Source organism: Doryrhamphus excisus, chromosome 13 (genome assembly GCF_030265055.1).
Source record: "Doryrhamphus excisus isolate RoL2022-K1 chromosome 13, RoL_Dexc_1.0, whole genome shotgun sequence".
In the NCBI taxonomy this organism is placed as follows: Eukaryota; Metazoa; Chordata; class Actinopteri; order Syngnathiformes; family Syngnathidae; genus Doryrhamphus; species Doryrhamphus excisus.
The window spans coordinates 1,730,001-1,751,485 of NC_080478.1; the positions used below are offsets into that span (position 1 = coordinate 1,730,001).

The 21,485-nt window shown below is 45.6% G+C and overlaps 1 protein-coding gene across 9 annotated transcripts in view; it reads left to right on the forward strand.

Annotated features, from left to right (window-relative positions):
* The window catches only part of LOC131140205 (A-kinase anchor protein 6-like), a 94,056-nt gene that overhangs the window by 60,663 nt on the left and 11,908 nt on the right, over positions 1-21,485 (forward strand). For all 9 annotated transcript variants that reach the window (XM_058090410.1, XM_058090415.1, XM_058090414.1 and 6 more), the window contains 3 exons: positions 10,939-11,085; positions 13,273-13,509; positions 20,996-21,079. In XM_058090410.1, the coding sequence (XP_057946393.1) occupies positions 10,939-11,085; positions 13,273-13,509; positions 20,996-21,079 (468 nt within the window). The remainder of the gene's footprint in view (positions 1-10,938; positions 11,086-13,272; positions 13,510-20,995; positions 21,080-21,485) is intronic.

A 21,485-nucleotide genomic window follows, 5' to 3' on the forward strand; every position in this document is an offset into this window, starting at 1 on the left:
AGCTAGGGTCGAGTCGGGGTCCACCCTGGACTGGTGGCCAGCCAATCACAGGGCACATATAGACAAACAACCATTCACACTCACATTCATACCTATGGACAATTTGGAGTGGCTAATTAACCTAGCATGTTTTTGGAATGTGGGAGGAAACCGGAGTACCCGGAGAAAACCCACGCATGCAAACTCCACACAGAGATGGCCGAGGGTGGAATCGAACTCCTGGCCTATGCGCTAACCACTCGGCCGCAGTCTCCAACAGTCTCGTCACTAGATTTGTCGCTAGTTGCTTCGTGACAAAGAGTATCTAGACGGGTCCCGAAATGTCGCCACCACGTTGCTATGTTGGGAATACTGATCCCTCCTGCTACATCTTCTTATTCTCTGGCTAACCGGGTGTGTTATAACGTCTTTATGACCAAGGGCTTCACTCCCTCGGCTTTAAGAGCTGTGCTAAGGGTTGAGTCGCCAGTCCGGGCTCTTTCCCCAACGGTCAGCACTCTGGTCTCCCATACCGTAGGTCTCGTGTTCGAGCCCCGGTGCGTGCAGCGTGAACCAGTGAATTACAGATGTGTATGGGACACACCAGGAAATAATTGAGGGTCTTCAGTGTTGTGTTCCGTAATCAATCATAGTCATGTGTGCCAGTTTATAAAATACTTCAGGAATGACTGAATACTGCGGAGTAACTAGTAGTACTGCAAACAATGAAGTCAGGTTGATATTCGCAAATCAAAATGAATAGAAGTCAAAGTTTGTTTTACAGCCGCTTAAAAATGTGAGCTGCACTGAATGAAAGCACACACACACACATCGACACCCACCTAGCCCCCCCCCACAGGACAAGCGAAGTTTTCGAGAGAGAGCGGTAGAATGTTTAATTAGAGACAGATGACTTCTCCATGCCTCAGAAGGTTGAAATTACACTGGCGGCTACGAGGCGAAGCTAATTTCACATGTAATTGTTGCTTCTATCCTCCTGTGCTGCCCTCCATTGGGGGAGGACGGGGGACGGCGGGGGAGGACGGGTGTATGGCGGGAGGTGGAACAAGTTTGTTGTCACACTTTCTTCTTTTCCCATAAATGAAACACACCATTTAAGAAGATGGGAATTATGTTGGATTGGAAAAATGACGAGAAGGAAGAAGGAACAGGACGAGAAGGAAGGAAGGAAGGATGAGAAGGAAGGAAGTAAGGAAGGAAGGAAGGAAGAAACGATGAGAAGAATGAGAAGGAAGGAAGGATGAGAAGAATGAGAAGGAAGGAAGGAAGGAAGGAAGGACGGAAGGAAGGAAGGAGGGGAGGAAGGAAGGAAGGAAGGAAGGAAAGAAGGAAGGACAGAAGGAAGGAAGGAAGGAAGGAAGGAAGGAAGGAAGGAAGGAAGGAAGGACGGAAGGAAGGACGGAAGGAAGGAGGGGAGGAAGGAAGGAAAGAAAGAAGGAAGGACGGAAGGAAGGAAGGAGGGAAGGAAGGAAGGAAGGAAGGAAAGAAGGAAGGAAGGAGGGGAGGAAGGAAGGAAGGAAGGACAGAAGGAAGGAAGGAAGGAAGGAAGGAGGGAAGGAAGGAAGGAAGGAAGGAAGGAAGGAAGGAAGGAAGGAAGGAAGCAAGGAAGGAAGGAAAGAAGGAAGGAAGGATGAGAAGGAAGGAAGGAAGGAAGGACGGAAGGAAGGAAGGAGGGGAGGAAGGAAGGACGGAAGGAAGTAAGGAGGGGAGGAAGGAAGGCAGGAAGGAAGGAGGGAAGGAAGGAAAGGAAGGAAGGAAGGAAAGAAGGAAGGAAGGAAAGAAGGAAAGAAGGAAGGAAGGAAGGAAGGAAGGAAACCCAAACCCAAGTTAGCATTGAAATGAATGAAGCACTTTGAAGCATAAGCATGGCTAATGGCTGGCGTGTATGCTAACAGGTTTTCTACGCCATAGCTACAAAAATATTACACTAATATCGAAATTACAATAAAAACTGACTCTTAACGAGTACGTGAACATACCTGACTACAACAACTACTCTACAACTTGTATGTTAAAGGTTTAAATACTTTGGAAGCAACCGGTGGGCCGGATTTAAACACTTAGCGGACCGCATGTGGCCCCCGGGCCGTAGTTTGCCCACCTCTGCTCTAGCTTTATCAATGTTACCATCTGTTGCCATCACGTCTCCTCACCGCTCCTCACCTTGCCCTCCCATCTACAATTGGGAGGAGCTGCTGATGCTAAACAAGTTCAACCTCCATGTCCACTTCAGGGTCTTTTCCACGGCCAACAACTCAATCACAAGAGGCCCAAAGAATAAAAGCGTATTTTTGCTCAAAGTCCACCCGCATACAGAAGCCGCAATTTATTAATCATATCTAATTATTCATTTAAACATACATAATTAACTTCACGTTTGGCCCCGTCACGATAGCCTAGCTTCTCGTTTTGTGTGTGGCAGGAGGCGTTCAAGGTACTTCTCACGCTAATTATCGATGGTGAAAGAACAATTTCCAAAATTCCAATATTGTAATATGTTGGTAGCATAAAGTGTGTATATTTGCAAACATCACATCCCGTATATGATGAACAATAACAATGACTTCCACTCCCAGTCATTTACCAGGATGCAATTACAGTTGATAGCAGAAGCACTCAATCAAAGTACAATATTCCCGTCAGGTTATGATGTCCAGGATAACATCATCAATCAGGAAAAGACCAAATGTTATCCAAGATTCATATTATCATCACCATACCTCAATAAAGTCACAATTACAAGCCCGGAATTTCAATTTCACAGAGCACTGACAATTTGAGGATATACATGGAATACTAGGAGATCCTTGGAAAGATTTCCAGAATGTGTCATATTATTCTGTACGGCGCCGCTTTTGGTCACGTGACCAAAACAGCAGTGTGGATGCTAAACCAGCCACACCAAAGTGTCCATCTTTGGTCTGGACTAAAGTGTCAAGAGCTGATGAGGAATGAAAACAGAAAGGAAAGGAAATAGGGTTGTTTCCATGAATCCCATTAATTGCATTAATTTACAATCATGTGACTCGTGGAGGCGTGTCATGGGGAGGGGCCAATCATTTATCATCAGCTTCATAGAATAACTTGATGTCGCTGGATGTCACCTTAACACACACACATTTAAACATGTGTGTGTGTTTCAGTGTATCGTCAAACCTTTACCTTCTCATTGTCAAAGATTCTTCTGCGTGTGTGTGTGTGCGTGTGTGTGTGTGTGTGTGTGTGTGGATTAGGTGTCCTGTGGGAGACAGTTTCCTGAGCGTTTGTTCTGTCAGTCTTGATAAAGTCGGGGATATATCTGCTTTAGAACAAAGAGACACGACTCAGCAGCATCTCTCCATCCTCCTCCCCTCTCCTGCCCGCTCTCTCTCCCGCGCTCCTCTCCTTGTCTCTCCGGAGACTCGTGGCTTCCCAGGAACGCCGTCTGACTCAAACTCCACGCTGGCACGCCGAAACCAGCGGAAAGCTCATCCGGCAAATCAAAAAGTAGTCAGCGTCAAGGTCGAGTCAAGGTTGGCCAGTAAACACGACAGCTAGGCCACTCCCCTTTACCATACGATGGTCAGCACCAAGATCAGCTCCACGCGTCATGTGGTTCTTAATCAATACTTCTACATGACGCTACATGCTGTGGCCACACCCACCCATCCATCTTAATCAATACTTCTACATGACGCTACATGCTGTGGCCACACCCACCCATCCATCTTAATCAATACTTCTACATGATGCTACATGCTGTGGCCACACCCACCCATCCATCCATCCATCCATCTTATTCCTAAGTTGGCTTGCGGGGGCAGCGGCCTAAGCATGGAAGCCCAGTCTTCCCTCCCCCCTGCTGCTTTATCCAGCTCCTCCTGGTCCATTCCGAGGCGTTCCCAGGACAGTTGACAGACATGGTCTTTCCCGAGTTGTCCTACTTGTTGGACATCCCAACCGGATACCAGAGCCACTTCATCTGGCTCCTCTCCATGCAGAAGACCAGCTCTCAGTGTCTCATCCAACACCTCTCATCCAACACGTCTCATCCAAAATGTCTCATGTAAAGTGTCTCATCCAACACATCTCATCCAAAATGTCTCATCCACCATGTCTCATATAAAGTGTCTCATCCAACATGTCTCATATAAAGTGTCTCATCCAACACGTCTCATCCAACATGTCTCATATAAAGTGTCTCATCCAACATGTCTCATATAAAGTGTCTCATCCAACACGTCTCATCCAACATGTCTCATATAAAGTGTCTCATCCAACATGTCTCATCCAACACGTCTCATCCAAAATGTCTCATCCAACATGTCTCATATAAAGTGTCTCATCCAACACGTCTCATCCAACATGTCTCATATAAAGTGTCTCATCCAACACGTCTCATCCAACATGTCTCATCCAACATGTCTCATCCAATACGTCTCATCCAAAATGTCTCATCCAACATGTCTCGTATAAAGTGTCTCATCCAATACGTCTCATCCAAAATGTCTCATCCAACATGTCTCGTATAAAGTGTCTCATCCAACACGTCTCATCCAACATGTCTCATCCAATACGTCTCATCCAAAATGTCTCATCCAACATGTCTCGTATAAAGTGTCTCATCCAACACGTCTCATCCAACATTCCTCACATAGAGTGCCTCATCCAAAATGTCTCATCCAAAATGTCTCATATAAAGTGTCTCATCCAACATGTTTCATGTAAAGTGTCTCATCCAACACGTCTCATCCAAAATGTCTCTGCCAACATGTCTCATATAAAGTTTCTCATCCAACACGTCTCATCCAACATGTCTCATATAAAGTGTCTCATCCAACACGTCTCATCCAACATGTCTCATATAAAGTGTCTCATCCAACATGTCTCATATAAAGTGTCTCATCCAACATGTCTCATATAAAGTCTCTCATCCAAAATGTCTCATCCAACACGTCTCATCCAACATGTCTCATATAAAGTGTCTCATCCAACACGTCTCATCCAACATGTCTCATATAAAGTGTCTCATCCAACATGTCTCATATAAAGTGTCTCACCCAAAATATCTCATCCAACATGTCTCATATAAAGTGTCTCATGGTGAGATAATAAAGACACAGAAGAATAAATAAAGTCATATTTAGCTAGAAGTTGCGTAACTCGTCTTTTGGCTTAATTTGGCCTTTTTCTCAGGGATAAATTTCCCATGGTTCTTTGGTTCTCAAAGGTCGGCTGGCACCAACAGCCGCAAACGCTCCAATCACAGCACAGCATGCTGGATGGTAGACGTCAACAAAGATGGCGTCATGGGAATGTTGTACGCTGTAGGTTGTCCATGTAAACATTCCACTGTTTGTCTTTCTATGCTGATTGATGAGCTTTTATACTCACACACACACACACACACACACACACACACACCCACACACACACACACACACACGTGATGCGGTGAATGGCGAGACGTCTTTAGCGGCCAGTCAAATGGCTCATTCATGTGGTCTCCATGGCAACAATTAAAACGTGTTCCCGGCTCTTTTGTGGGCGCCTCGTAGGGAACGTCTCTTTGCTTTTCCTTCTTGTCCAAACGGTCCGCTTTCATTCGCTCAACACAAACTCCCAAACCTCTCTGATGCCTTCAAGCGCTTCCTACGACCTCATACTCTATCTGTATGTACAGTATACACTATATGTACTCTATATACTGTACACACTACTACTATGCAGTAGTTGTGTATACTGTAGTTGTACACACTGTGATAGACTAAATGAGAACGTCATTGTAGCTTTGAACACAACGTCAGCCACCATCCCTCATCGTGTCCTTGAGAGGCCTGAAGGTCAACAATGTCAAACACTTTGACTGGTGTGTACAAACTCATCTATTTAACACACACACACACACACACACACACACACACACACACACAAGCTGGAGTGTGTGTGAGGGGATAAATGGAGTGTCAGTGTGCCACTTCCTGTTCTTTCACAGCCAGTGGGACATCCATCTCCACCGGAGACATTCACGCACACACACACACACAAACACACACACACAACACACACACACACACACACACACGAGAGGGGGCAGGGAGAAGAGAAGGAATAAAATGTGCCCTAATGTTCCCTTTTTTCCTCTCACACACTCTCCTAGCACACACACACACATACACAATATACACACATATACACACATACACACCATACTGTGTAGTAGTAGTAGTAGTAGTAGTAGTAGTAGTAACGGTATGGCATCGGTTCATTTTGTTTACAGTACGGCAGAACTGCTAACTCTTTCGGTTTGTGAGGAAGACTTCCGGAAATTGCTTCTGTCTTCCGACATTCCCACTGACGATAAAATTCTCTTTAAATTGTGATGCGTTTGTGTGGTTGTAAAATGGAAAGAACCAGGATGTAGGCATAAATATTGGGTCAATGTCTTCTATTGAACACCGCTAACATCCAGGTGGCTACTACTAGCTAGCTCTGTTGCTCCCTCTGTTGAGTCCAGCATAGCTAGCATACAGCATCAATTCTCATACAGCATGTCTCATTTACATAGTGTCTCATATCAACTATCTCATTCAACACTTTTCATTTGGATTGACTCATCCAACATGTCTCATATCAAGTGTCTCATCCAACATTTCTCATATCATGTGTCTCATCCAACATTTCTCATATAAAGTGTCTCATCCAACATTTCTCATCTAAAGTGTCTCATCCAACATGTCTCATATAAAGTGTCTCATCCAACATTTCTCATTTAAAGTGTCTCATCCAACATTTCTCATATCAATTGTCTCATCCAACATGTCTCATATCAAGTGTCTTATCCAACATTTCTCATATAAAGTGTCTCATCCAACATTTCTCATATCAATTGTCTCATCCAACATGTCTCATATAAAGTGTCTCATCCAAAATTTCTCATATCAAGTGTCTCATCCAAAATTTCTCATATCAAGTGTCTCATCCAACATTTCTCATATCAAGTATCTCATCCAACATTTCTCATATCAAGTGTCTCATCCAACACGACTCATATAAAGTGTCTCATCCAACATGTCTCATATAAAGTGTCTCATCCAACACGTCTCAGCCAACATGTCTCATTTAAAGTGTTTCATCCAACATGCCTCACATAGAGTGTCTCATCCAAAATGTCTCATCCAACATGTCCCATCTAAAGTGTCTCATCCAACATGGCCCATCTAAAATGTCTCGTCCAACATGTCCCATCTAAAGTGTCTCATCCAACATGTCCCATCTAAAGTGTCTCATCCAACATGGCCCATCTAAAGTGTCTCATCCAACATGGCCCATCTAAAGTGTCTCATCCAACATGTCCCATCTAAAGTGTCTCATCCAACATGGCCCATCTAAAATGTCTCGTCCAACATGTCCCACATGAAGTGTCTCATCCAACATGTCCCATCTAAAGTGTCTCGTCCAACATGTCCCATGTAAAGTGTCTCATCCAACATGTCCCATCTAAAGTGTCTCATCCAACATGTCCCATGTAAAGTGTCTCGTCCAACATGTCCCATATAAAGTGTCTCGTCCAACATGTCCCATATAAAGTGTCTCGTCCAACATGTCCCATCTAAAATGTCTTGTTCAACATGTCCCATCTAAAATGTCTCATCCAACATGTCCCATCTAAAATGTCTCATCCGACATGTCCCATATAAAGTGTCTCATCCGACATGTCCCATATAAAGTGTCTCGTCCAACACGTCCCATTTAAAGTGTTTCATCCAACATGTCCCATCTAAAGTGTCTTGTCCAACATGTCTCATATAAAGTGTCACGTCCAACATGTCCCATCTAAAGTGTCCAGCTCGTCCAATCCAAAGTGTCTCATCCCCAAGTTCTTATCCCGAATGAGGAAGTAAATGAAATGTTTTTCATGTGTGACTGCTTTCTGCTGTGGTGTCAGCCTGCGCTCATGAATATTTACAAGATATTCTACTGGAAGTGCTTGTCCCCCATACTTGCCAACATCCTCATCCTCATCCTATCATTGCACTCACCCCCCCCCCCCCCCCCCCCCCATTTCCTCCCTCCTCCCTGTGTGTTTGGGTAGAAAGGAAGAAAGTATGTGTTAGCTTTGTTGTCATCACTTCCCATTCCAAGATGTCCTAACGTCTTCAGTGTAGACCAGCATCATTTGTACCTTAGGAGTGGTTTTTGGGGCGGCAGCACGGTTCGTGCCTTAGGAGTGGTTTTTGGGGCGGCAGCACGGTTCGTGCCTTAGGAGTGTTTTACGTGTGCTCTCCGGCATATGGAAGCTAAGTGGCGACTCATTTGTTTCAATTAGTCACATAACACGTCGGATGACTCTCGTCCAGATGCCAAGCAACTTTTAATTGTATTTGATTCCAACATGAAAAAGTACTTCTGTCTCCATGGTGGGACTCACAGGACGGTGGTAGCCATGGTAACCGGCCGTGCGTGACCAAGTAAACTTCATTGCTGGTGCGAGCCAACTAGAGATTGAAGTAGAGATTGAAGTAGAGATTGAAGTAGAGATTGAAGTAGAGATTGAAGTAGAGACTGAAGTAGAGGTTGAAGTAGAGATTGAAGTAGAGATTGAAGTAGAGATTGAAGTAGAGATTGAAGTAGAGACTGAAGTAGAGGTTGAAGTAGAGATTGAAGTAGAGATTGAAGTAGAGATTGAAGTAGAGATTGAAGTAGAGATTGAAGTAGAGGATCCGGAGTCGAGGTACCGGAATACCTCCGGTGTTTTTGTGGACAACTGAGAAAAAAACATCAAGACTATTGCAAATCAAAACAACATGCATTTATAATGGGGGTGTATTACGTCCAAAATGGCCCCCAAGGGTCCTAGTAGGTTGGCTTTTTCAGACTCCAAACAGGAGAACACAAGGGGGGAAACGTCACATGACCGTGAGACCTCTTGGAAGCTCATTGGCTGACTTTCAACCCCCCTAAAATTTAAATTTGAGGGGTTCTCGGGGGTTAAAATAATTGTTTGGAATTGTGATTCTCGTTAGAGTGACGGATAAGATGGAGCCTATCCGGGATTCCGTTTGAGACACCGCCACAGAGTCTGGAACGTTCTTCCACCAGGAAGTGGGGAAGTGTGCATTCCTCCTCCTTCTCCGTCGTCCTCGGGCCTTCACATCTCCGTCCATCCTTGCATGGCGATCGTCCCCAGGCGTGAATACATCGCAACTAGCCATCCGTGCACCTCCGCCTCTCACCCCCATTTCTCCAAGATCAGCATTTATCTCCAAGTTTGGATCTCATGCATTTTAATGTCCGCCTTCTTCCTCCCTCCTCTTCCTCTTCAATGGCTTCCTCCAAGCAAACAAGTGAGGGATAAACGTCCTTCCTCCGACTTTCCATCAACATTGGCCATCAGCAAATAAATCTTAGCACTTCCTGGCTGTTGGTCCACACGTTTAGCTCCTTGCTCCGCCTCCTTCCTAAGTGAAGGGGATGGATGGTGGCCGGGCCGCAGAAGATAGCATCTCCATCAGGATCCACGACATTGAGAAATGGCCGCCGCCGCCACCGCCGCTCTGATGTCAGCGTGAGCAGAAACACGGGCGTGCGTGCGCCGTTGGAGACATTTAAATATTCAAATGGCGGCGGCGGTAATGATGAAGGACGAGGAAGAGTAGAATCAAGCAGCTATCGATGCAGAAAATGAAAAGAGGAGCGAGGAGGAGGGAAGAGGCGCTAAAAAGATGAAGAGTTGCACTAACAACGCAGACGAGGACGAGCAAGCGTGACGGGGAAGAAAATAAAGATGAAGGAAGTGATTGACGAAAGACGAAGACGATTCTTGGTCATTTTGTCGCTGCTGTTGGTTTAAAAGTAAACCTTGTTTACCTTCTGATTCCAAAATAGCTTCCGCCTCCGCAGCGCTTCTCAGACATCACGCAGGAAGTAGAAGCGAGCGGAAACACGAACTTCATGCTCTTGAGGATGTCTTTTAAGGCTCTTGTACTTTCAATTGTTGCACTCGTGTACTTATACTTATACTGTCGAGTACAGAAGTGCATCCTTGGTCAGTACCCGGATGTTGTACTCAAAACGCAACGACAGTCGTGGATATTCGACTGTACTATACCTTCATAATTTGCACCTAGTATACTTGAAGTGTACTGATGAAGTATTCTCAACCTGAATGTAAGCTATCATTGGTTCCATGGTAGCCAATACTTAGTACCCGACGAGCTCTAAGGAGTATTCCTACAACACCGAGAGAAAAGTAATGGTAATGGTAATGGTAATGGTAATGGTAATGGTAATGGTAATGGTAATGGTAATGGTAATGGTTTGATTTCATTTGAACATGCATCAGATTCCAATTGAGTGCATCCCATAATCAGTTCCCAGTTCCACATGTCCAAAAGGAGTAGGAAGAAGCAAAGCTTATTAAATCCTACCCCTCCATCTGGTACTTTTGCAATCACTAACTCTTACATTTGTTCACTTCCTGCTTTCATAATATAATATAATATAATATAATATAATATAATATAATATAAATTATTATACTTTATACTTTTTTTATATTTATAAATTTTTTATTTTATTATTTTTATTTATTTTCTTTTCTTTTTTTATTTTTTATTTTTTGTCTCATACTGAAGAATACGATGACATAATGGGTACCATATGTGAGAAGTATTGGATGACATTTTTAGCTAATTGGTTATTTTTAGCCTTATGCATTATTTTAGCTGTTTGAAGATGAACTATATCAGCAAGTTGAAGTATTTGTCATTTTAGAAATAAGGAGTTAGTATGTTCTCTGGAGGCGGCATTATGAATTATCCTTACTGGCCTTTTTTTTGCAGTACATTTAGCCAGTGAAGATTGCTTTTATAGTTATTAGCCCATATTTATGTGTGACTGTACATGAGTGTGTCAGTGTGTCATGACGTGTGTGTGTGTGTGTTTGTGTGCGTGCAGAGTAGCCACGCTGAGCTGATGGCGATGGAGAACAGGAAGACCAGCCTGCTGGGCCGAGCGGAGTCTCTGAAGAGGAGCGTGACGGAACTGCCCTCAAACTTCCACCATCAGATCCACAACCTGACACACACATGGACACAGCTGGAGGTAACACACACACACACACACACAAACACACACAATAACACAATAACACAATAAAAGCACTCCTCCATTTGATGATGTCAGACTTGGATTAGCAAAGACGCGGACCGAGAGCATCCATAGAGGTGGAATTCTGAGTTCCTCAGGTCCACTTTAGCATCAAATATCCTCGGCATGTGATTGCTTCCCGCCACTTTGTCCCCTGGCGACGGGCGACGGGCGCGGGCGGCGGTCCAAACATGAAGTTTAATCACAGCCTGCTTACTGCGGCGGAAGAGCGACGCCTCATCTGCTGCCGTCGTTCAATTTCTGAGATGGAATCTGTTGGAAAGGGGCGCTTACATATGTCAGAGCGCGCTCGCACGCTTCCGCTAACGTTGCCACTGCGATCAGGGGCGGCGAGGAGATGAGACGCTCGCAGATGGCGTCGGCGGCGGCGGCGGCGAACTCGGTCGACAGGAGAAGGGTTTTTGTTTCTTCCCCGGAACAAAGTCACGTCGTCGCCTTTCATCGTCCTGATGAGGCACCGCCAGCTGTCGCCTCGCCGCTGCACGCGCCCGAATTAATCAACAAAGTGTGGAAGCGACAATCACCTTTACGTCCTCACCTACGCTCGCCTCATGAGGTCACGCTGACCTTTCAACGCTTGCCATTGTCAGCCACAACAAACACAACTCAAATAACTTTCATCTTCAAGACCTTTGAGCCTTCACCTGGCAGAGAGTAACGGGGGCGTTTATGTATGCTAATGTGGCTAACTCTTTCAAAGTGCCGTGAAAAGTACAAACGCCAGCCGTTCCTCGTTTTCCTGACGGCAAAGACCATTCTAATATCAGAACAAACAAAAAGCTAACTGACCACAGTCTCGATTAATTTATTTTTTATTGCTATTATTTTAATTATTATTAATATAATAATTATTATTATTATTGTTATTGGGCTGCATGGCGGTCGAGTGGTTAGCGAGCTGACCTCACAGGTAGGAGACCCGAGTTCAATTCCACCCTCGGCCATCTCTGACGTTACAACACACCCGGTTAGCCAGAGAATAAGAAGATGTAGCAGGAGGGATCAGTATTGCCAACATAGCAACGTGGTGTCGACATTTCGGGACCCGTCTAGATACTCTTTGTCAAAGAAGCAACTAGCGACAAATCTAGTGAAGAGACTGTCGGAGACTGTCAAAGAGATGTGGATTAGTGGTTAGCGCATAGGCCGGGAGTTTGATTCCACCCTCTGCCATCTCTGTGTGGAGTTTGCATGCGTGGGTTTTCTCCGGGTATTCCGGTTTCCTCCCACATTCCAAAAACATGCTAGGTTAATTAGCCACTCCAAATTGTCCATAGGTATGAATGTGAGTGTGAATGGTTGTTTGTCTATATGTGCCCTGGGATTGGCTGGCCACCAGTCCAGGGTGGACCCCGCCTCTCGCCCCAAGAAGACAGCTGGGATAGGCTCCAGCACCCCCTGCGACCTTTGTGAGGATAAGCGGTAGAAAATGAATGAATGAATTATTTTATTTATTTAAATGAATTATTTTATTTATTTAAATGAATTATTTTATTTATTTAAATGAATTATTTTATTTTATTTTATTTTATTTTATTTTATTTTATTTTATTTTATTTTATTTTATTATTAGACCATAATAACAGGATTAAGACATAATGACTAACTAGTGCTGAACTAGGGCTGAACTAGTGCTGAACTAGGTCTGAACTAGGTCTGAAGTAGGGCTGAAGTAGGGCTGAACTAGGTCTGAACTAGGGCTGAACTAGGGCTGAACTAGGGCTGAACTAGTGCTGAACTAGGTCTGAACTAGGGCTGAACTAGGTCTGAAGTAGGGCTGAACTAGGTCTGAACTAGGGCTGAACTAGGTCTGAACTAGGGCTGAACTAGGTCTGAAGTAGGGCTGAACTAGGGCTGAACTAGGGGTCCGATGGAGCATGGATGGCTTGCGGGTCTCCTGAAGCAGCTGACAAGTACCGTCGGGTCAAGCGACACTCGGCTTCGACAGTGGTCGAAGCAAAAACGCGGATGTGGGAGGTGTTCGGCTAGGCCATGGAACCTAGACTAGACCCAGACTAGAGGTTCTGGCAAACCGTCTGACGCCTCAAAAAGGATCCACCCTGCTAAAATGTAATCCAGATCAGACATGGATCCATTGGACACGTGTCTTCCTTTTTCCAGAACATCCTGGCTGGCCACTCAGGGTCCACGCAGATCATCAGCTGCTCCCCCGCCAAGGTGCGCCCCCGGCCGGCGTCAGCAGAGACCCTTCTCTCGCCGCTCAGCACCGCCATGTTGGAGCAGCTGCAGGCCCGCATCAAGGAGCTGAAGGCGTGGCTACGACACACCGAGCTCCTCATTTTCAACTCCTGCCTCCGCCGGGACAGCGAAGCCTCAGCCCAGCTGGCCAGCTTCAAGGTAGGTGTGGCCTCTCCGCATGTTGGAGGAACAAATACCTGGAACCCGGGGCTTCGGGGGGGCGGACACCGTGAGAGCCAGTAGATACTACATGCAGTATCACTGCACCAGTACATAGTACTCTAACTAAATACGTAGCCACCATCGGATGAACCAATCAGAGGACGTGAAAGTGCTGATGTCGAGGCTGTGGGCCGATTACATCCATAAATGGACCTAAAATGCTCCCTGGGCCGTACTTTGTACACCCAAGCTCGAGTAGCTAAGTTCCAGAAGACAAACAAACTTTTGCCAAAGCTTCATCCAATCAAAATAAAATCCAGCGTGCTGAGTATGGCAGCCATGATCTTAATGAGGGCAAAGGATGTATGGAGGAACCGACGCCACGGGAAGCTAACAGGATATTAATCAGCACACAGTGAACAGCTAGCATCGTCTGATTAGCTTAGCAACACACACTCGCTGTAATGTAAATGTATGCAAATGAGGCTCACATACATGCAGACAAATAAAGAAGGATGAAAACACACAAACCTGAGAAGGGGCGTGGTCACATGACACATGTCACATGACATGCATTCGATCCTCGTCACGGCTCATAGCGGGATGCCATCGATCGCAGGCGGAAAGGATCCGTGAGCCGCCAGAGATTGTCAAGTATTGATGGCGGCCATTTAGGAAAGCGAGGGGAAGCGGGAGTCTGCTGTCGTTTGTCGGGTTTTCCTGTGATGGCGTGAACTCGTGAAAGGGTTTGATTGCAAACTATTTTACAGCATGGCGTCTTGGAACCCCGTGACCTGGTCTCGTCAACTGGGCCTCTACGTACCTACCTAGCTACCTACCTAGCTACCTACCTAGCTACCTACCTAGCTACCTACCTACCTAGCTATCTACCTAGCTACCTACCTAGCTACCTACCTAGCTACCTAGCTACTTGCCTAGCTACCTACCTAGCTACCTACCTAGCTACCTACCTAGCTACCTACCTACCTAGCTACCTAGCTACCTAGCTACCTAGCTACCTAGCTACCTAGCTACTTACCTAGCTACCTACCTACCTAGCTACCTACCAACCTAGCTACCTAGCTACCTACCTAGCTACCTAGCTACCTAGCTACCTTCCTAGCTACCTACCTAGCTACCTACCTAGCTACCTAGCTACCCACGTACCTAGCTACCTACCGACCTACCAACCTACTGACCTACCGACCTAGCTACCTTCCTAACTAGCTACCTACCTACGTAGCTACCTACCTACCTAGATACCTACCTACCTTCCTAGCTACCTACCTACCTAGCTACCTAGCTACCTAGCTACCTAGCTACCTACCTACCTACCTACCTACCTACCTACCTACCTAGCTACCTACCTACCTACCTAGCTACCTAGCTACCCACGTACCTAGCTACCTACCTACCCAGCTACCTAGCTACCTACCGACCTAGCTACCTTCCTACCTAGCTACCTACCTACGTAGCTACCTAGCTACCTACCTAGCTACCTACCTACCTCCCTAGCTACCTACCTACCTAGCTACCGACCTACCTACCTACCTAGCTAACTAGCTAGCTAGCTACCTACCTACCTACATAGCTCCCTATCTACCTACCTACCTAGCTACCTACCTAGCTACCTATCACTTTCTATCCTCTCCTCTTTCCTTTGTGTATTTTTTCATCCACACACACATCCACATCCACACATCCACACATCCACACACACATACACACACACATACACACACACATACACACACACACACACAAGTCCCTCCTCCTGAGCTAACCTGCTTCTTAATTGAATTAGCATCGTGTTAAGATAGCACATCATCCTAACTTCCCTGAGGCCTCCTGTGACTCTCCTTTGTAGGCCAGACGCTTTGGGTGGCGGACACACCAAAAATTAATAGAGTCACGCACACACACACACACACACACACACACACGCACACACACGCACACACACACACACACACTGGATCTTTCTGGGAGGTTCAACTTTGCCTTTCTAGCGGGGGGGGGGGGGGGTGATGGCAAATAGTGTGTGTGTGTGTGGGGGAGGGAGACCTACTGGCATGATTGCTGGAGGTCAAAGGTCATTGTAGTGGACGCCAGGGGGGTGCATGTCTCTGTGACGCTGATGATGATGATGATGATGATGTCTAATTTGGTTCCCCAGGATGAAGATGAGAATTTTTAATTAGCGGATAAAAGTTTTTAATGTTAATTTTTTTCAACATAATTTCCAAACTTGGCTGCGCGGTGGTCGAGTGGTTAGCACGCAGACCTCACAGCTAGGAGACCAGGGTTCGATTCCACCCTGGGCCATCTCTGTGTGGAGTTTGCATGTTCTCCCCGTGCATACTCCGGTTTCCTCCCACATTCCAAAAACATGCTTAAGGTTCTTTTCTCATTCCTTTATTTTGTCCTTCCATCCTTCCTTCCTTCTGTCCTTGCTTCCTATGCAGCCTTGTCATGGTGGAGGCGTCACACACACACATATTCGTGAGGATGAGCATTCGTGCTCTTCGGATCAACAAGCGTCTTTCTTCTTCTTTTGTTGTGTTATCAGTGAGTCTGCCGGTCTCCCCCCTGTGGATGAGTGGAGATGAATGCTCCCTCCCCGCTGTTTGATTCCCGTTAGACCCCCGTCTCCCACCCACCAATCCTGCTCTTTGACCTTCTCGATTTTCTATTTTCATCATTCCTTCTTCCCGTTTCCAAGCCCGGCCCCGCCCCCACCAACACTTTGTGATGTCACAGTCCAGCGTCATGATTAAGCTAGCTAATTAGCAAGAGTCACATGACTCCTTAATGATCGCATGAGCGTCATAGCTTCCAGAAGGCGCGTGAGAATGAACACGATGAAGAACACCTCGGCTTACTTTTCTCGTTCGAGGCTGAAGGCGAGCACGACAGATGAGGCGTTACCGCGGTAACCACGTCCGCATACGCAGACTTTCATCTTCATCCCCGGCGAGACCAGAAGAAGACTTTTCTCAGCCTAAAGAGGCGAGACGAGGAATCAAAGCAGGTGGAGAGGAGGAAAGAAAGAGGAGACGTTGGAAGACCACGCCGCCTGACATGAAAGGAGAACGTTGATTTAGTGGAAAGACACAAAATGGCCGAAAAGAGGACAACGGGTCACATGACACCAAATAGGAGAACATGATGGTCAATTGAAGCTGGTCATCTGGCGAGGAGAAGCTTGTGGAATGTTCAAAATAGTTTATCCTTGGTCGGTCATTGAAGGGAGGATGTGGGAGGGGCTAACCTGGCCGTAAAGCGCGTGGGACTGATGACATCATAAATGATGATCAGTGATTGGCTGTCAACAAACTGCACACGTGACAACAAACGAGTAGATGAGGTGATGAGCATGTTGAAGGATGAACTCCATAATCATTTTTTCATTATAACTCATCAAAAGCTGAACAAAAATAGAAATATGATGCGTTCAAAGACGCTGATTAAATGTAGGATTCTACACCAGTCACTTGGTGTCGGGAATGTTACTGTTAGTTTGGTGAGACAGCCGGAACAACAGCTCTTTATTTCCGGTTTGAATCATCTCACAACAGGCGCAATACTCCAAAGCTGAAACTCAACTCTGAACCCCCGACGTCACTTCCTGTGTGACTCTTTCACGTCCCAGAGGGAGCGCATTTATCGTAACACTCACAAGCAATGGTTTATTTTCTCTTATTTTATATACTAATTTAATATACAATATTATATATGAGTGTAAAAGTGACTATAGGGGTGTTATTCCATGTCTGGAGGGCTCTAATCATCTTACAAGCGGTATCAGAAGGCTGTAAACAGGTTTACTATGTTCTAACTCCGAAAATATTTGTAAAGAAGGAACCCTACTTCACTGAAATTCTGTACTCGAGTACTTGTACTTCGGTCTTCATGAAGCTAAAGCAGCTAAAGCAGCTAAAGCAGCTAAAGCTAGTGTTCCATTGCGAGCCAGCATCAGAGAGCAAAGACAAGATGGAGGGCAGAAGAGGGTGTTGACGACAGGACAATGAGGACGGTCGGCGTTGAGCTCGTCAGGTATTCATGAGTGGCGCGGTGCCTTTAATGGACTTCATCAACAAATGGACTTCATCAGAGATTTGTAATGAATGTTAATTGATTGACGCATCCTCGGTGAAAGCTGACAAAATCCTTTCTTTTTGTCCTTGGCGGCTTCGGCCATCTTGACTAACATCTGATGGATGAAATTCCTGGAGTAACAACGTGACGTTTGAGTGTCATTAAGCTAAAGTAGATGAAAACATGCTAGCGTAAAGTTGTGTCTTCTTTGGAAGAAACAGACAAAAATCCTTTGGCTTTGCTCTTCTTTGTCCAATGCTTGAGTGACATTGCCACATGACCCCCCCTCAAGTAATTAGATTACAGAGATGAAGAGTCAGAGCAGAGTTAAGAGGATTTTGTTTTTTGTTTTTTTCGGAGAGATTTAAGAATAAGAGGGAATCAGATATTCCTCTTCCTCGGGATGCCTTCATCCTTCCAGGAAGAAACGCTGAGAGACAATCGCTAAGATACCTGAGCTGCTGCTCCACCTTGACTTGACCTTGTGGCCGCGTATTAGCATCATACAAGCGGGTCTTGTCTTACAATGTTTGTGTTCTGGTTTTCCATGTACTTCCTTAAGTACTTCCTTAAATGCTTCATCCTGGACACAACGGGACAAGGACTAACGGCGTGCGTGCAGCAGGCGAATACGTACTGTAGGCGGAAGAATACGTCGTTTTTTTGCTAACTTTGTTCCCTTCATTTTGTTTCCCAAACGTGAGCCAGACTCTTGTGATGGCTGTGCGTCAAAGAAAAGGAAAGTTGAAATGAAGTGAAATTAGAAGTTGGGGTAAATTAGGAGAAATTAACATCGGTTGTCTTCCTGTCACGACCATCGTGAAGATAAAGACGGTATCTTCTAGGGTTGTGATCGATAAAACGATGGGACCGGATATCCGGTTTGACTAGCAAGAGATTGACCTCCTGTATCAATAAGAATCCGCCATTAATCTGTCGATGAATCAATCATAGAGACATGCACCAGGTATCATGAGGTAATCAATCAGTGGCTTTGTAGCCTGCTTCGTGGCTTACCAGACCGAAGATGAGCATGGATGTAAACAGTAGCAGCATGCTAGCTTTAGCAAAAAAAAAAAAAAAAAAAATCCGGAACATCTTTGTTTTTTCCAAGGGCAAAAGCTCTGCCATTTGTAATCAAGTCCAAGGGTATCACAACATATCCTGACCCAAGACCAACAGAGACCAGTATTATGGGTACCCTTTTTCCGAGGAATGCTGCTTACCCTTTTTGCCCCATAAGTCGTTTACTGTTAAATGTCGCACCTGTCGATAAATCAATTAACCGCAAGATAAGTAAAAACAAACTTGATCATTTTTCCGGGCTCGGTAAATTGACGTGTGCATGCATGTTTTTTGGGGGTTGCACGGTGGTAGAGTGGTTAGCGCGCAGACCTCACAGCTAGGAGTCCAGAGTTCAATCCCACCCTCGGCCATCTCTGTGTAGAGTTTGCATGCGTGGGTTTTCTCCGGGGACTCAGAATCCAAAAACATGCTAGCTTAATTGCTAGCTTAATTGCTAGCTTAATTGGCCACTCCAAATTGTCCATAGGTATGAATGTGAGTGTGAATGGTTGTTTGTCTATACGTATGTGCCCTGGGATTGGCTGGCCACCAATCCAGGGTGGACCCCGCCTGTACTTTGCTATATGTGCTAGCGATAGCACTACTTGCTAGCTGTGTGTGTTGTGTATAAACGGCCATTTGTGCATTGTGTCAAAGTTTGTGACAATGAAATAATAATAATACAAAAAGAGGAAGTAGGTTTCAGTTATTGCCATTGCTATCGATGCTATGTGCTAATAAATGCTAGTTTTATTGGAATAGTCGTCCATGAATGTTTACAGTCTATTCGTGTTGGAGCGACCTCAGTCAACAACGACAAAGATACGGTGACGTCCGACCGTGTTGATGTTGATGATGATGATGATGATGATGAGGATCGCCACTGATGATTCAGACAATATTTCTTATGTCTTCTCGTTGACTCCATGACAATGTCTTCCCGCTCGTCTTCCTTCTCCATGAAGAATTCTTCTTACGCTTTAATTTGCCTCTCCGTGCTCTTCTCACGATGTCGGCTGTGAGCGGGCGTCACGCCGCCGATTTTGTTGTTGTTTAGAGTCTTCAACCTCACGTAACACACACCTCCTGCTTGGAATACATCGATATGACGCGCAAACACACACACACACACACACAACACACACACACACACACAGCAGGCTTGTCCTCTTGATCCTGTCTGCTGTGTCGTGCATCCTATTTCCTGTTTAGACAAGCAGGCCCGCCACAAATATGCTAAACTGCACACAGCCAGAGAGGAGATGAAAGACAGAGTGTGTGTGTGTGTGTATATGTGTGTGTGTGTGTGTGTGTGTGTGCAAGAGGGAGAAATCCCATTTCATTGTCATAGTGTTTAATATTTATTGGAAAAATGTAAAGAAAATGTAAAGGAAGTGCTCCTCAGCGAGCAGGCGGGATTAGCATAAATAGTTTGGAGCGTGCTCGTGTTTGGGGAGTAAAGTCGCATACGTGCACGTGTCGCATGGCCATGCGCAGGTAGTGTGAACACACACACACACACACACACACACACGCTGACCTTTCCACACAGCATGCTTGTTTTCCTGCTGGGTCTCCGTCTTAAGCGGCAACGCCGCTGATCCAGGACCAGCAAGTTGACTGTCATGTTCCTGCGGGGGGGGGGTTGCCAAACATTCTCCAATTAGAGTCCTTCAAAAAGCATCATGAATAATGGTCGACTTGTCATGATTTCAAAGTAAAAGCCCCAACATTGTTAAAATGGGAATGCTGTTATTCTTTTTCCGCTAACTAGTGATGTCATTCATGAACTTCCTGAACGGGACGCAGACACTAACAATTCATTCATTCATTCATTCATTTTCTACCGCTTTTTCCTCACGAGGGTCGCGGGGGTCCACCCTGGACTGGTCGCCAGCCAATCACAGGGCACATATAGACAAACAACCATTCACACTCACATTCATACCTATGGACAATTTGGAGTGGCTAATTAACCTAGCATGTTTTTGGAATGTGGGAGGAAACCGGAGTACCCGGAGAAAACCCACACATGCACGGGGAGAACATGCAAACTCCACACAGAGATGGCCGAGGGCGGGGACCGAACCCTGGTCTCCTAGCTGTGAGGTCTGCGCACTAACCACCAGACCGCCGTGCAGCGACAATAACAATTGACGACGACAATTCTACAAGTCCTCCCTGCCTCTCACACCCCCGCCCCCGGCGAACTGCCCCACTATTTGCCGCACATGTAGCACTGTAGCGTGTACTATAACATGCAGGGTGGGCTTCTCTCTGCTGACCTTCCTCTTCTTCTTCCTCCTCCTCACGTCAACAGTCTTTGTGTTCCGACGTGCGAGCCCGACGAAGAGGAGTCTCTTCGGTCCTCAAACTTTGTCAGAAGCTTCTCCAGCAGAACCAGGTTGGTACCCCGGACCCCCCCCCCCCATCCAGCTTGAGACCATTTATTTGATACTTTATATACTTTATACTTACTTGGAATGTTCAAAATAACTTTTCCGGACGGATTTGTTGACATTTTCAAGAATGGAAGAACTGGATACATTTTGGGGGGTGAAGTGGATCAATATCTGCATCCAGGATTTTTAAAATACTGGGAGATTTTTAATATTTGTGCATATAACTCCACAAAAAATAGCCATAGCACTTGGGGTATTATTCCAAAATGTGGGATTATCATTTTGGTGGGAATCACAATAAAAGATCAATAATGATGCTTGGTGGGGGTCCGTTCTCTCTCATGCCTCTCTAGTATTGCATCTTTGAGGTTGTTATTGACAAAAACGGAATAAATGTTTTAGCCTGAT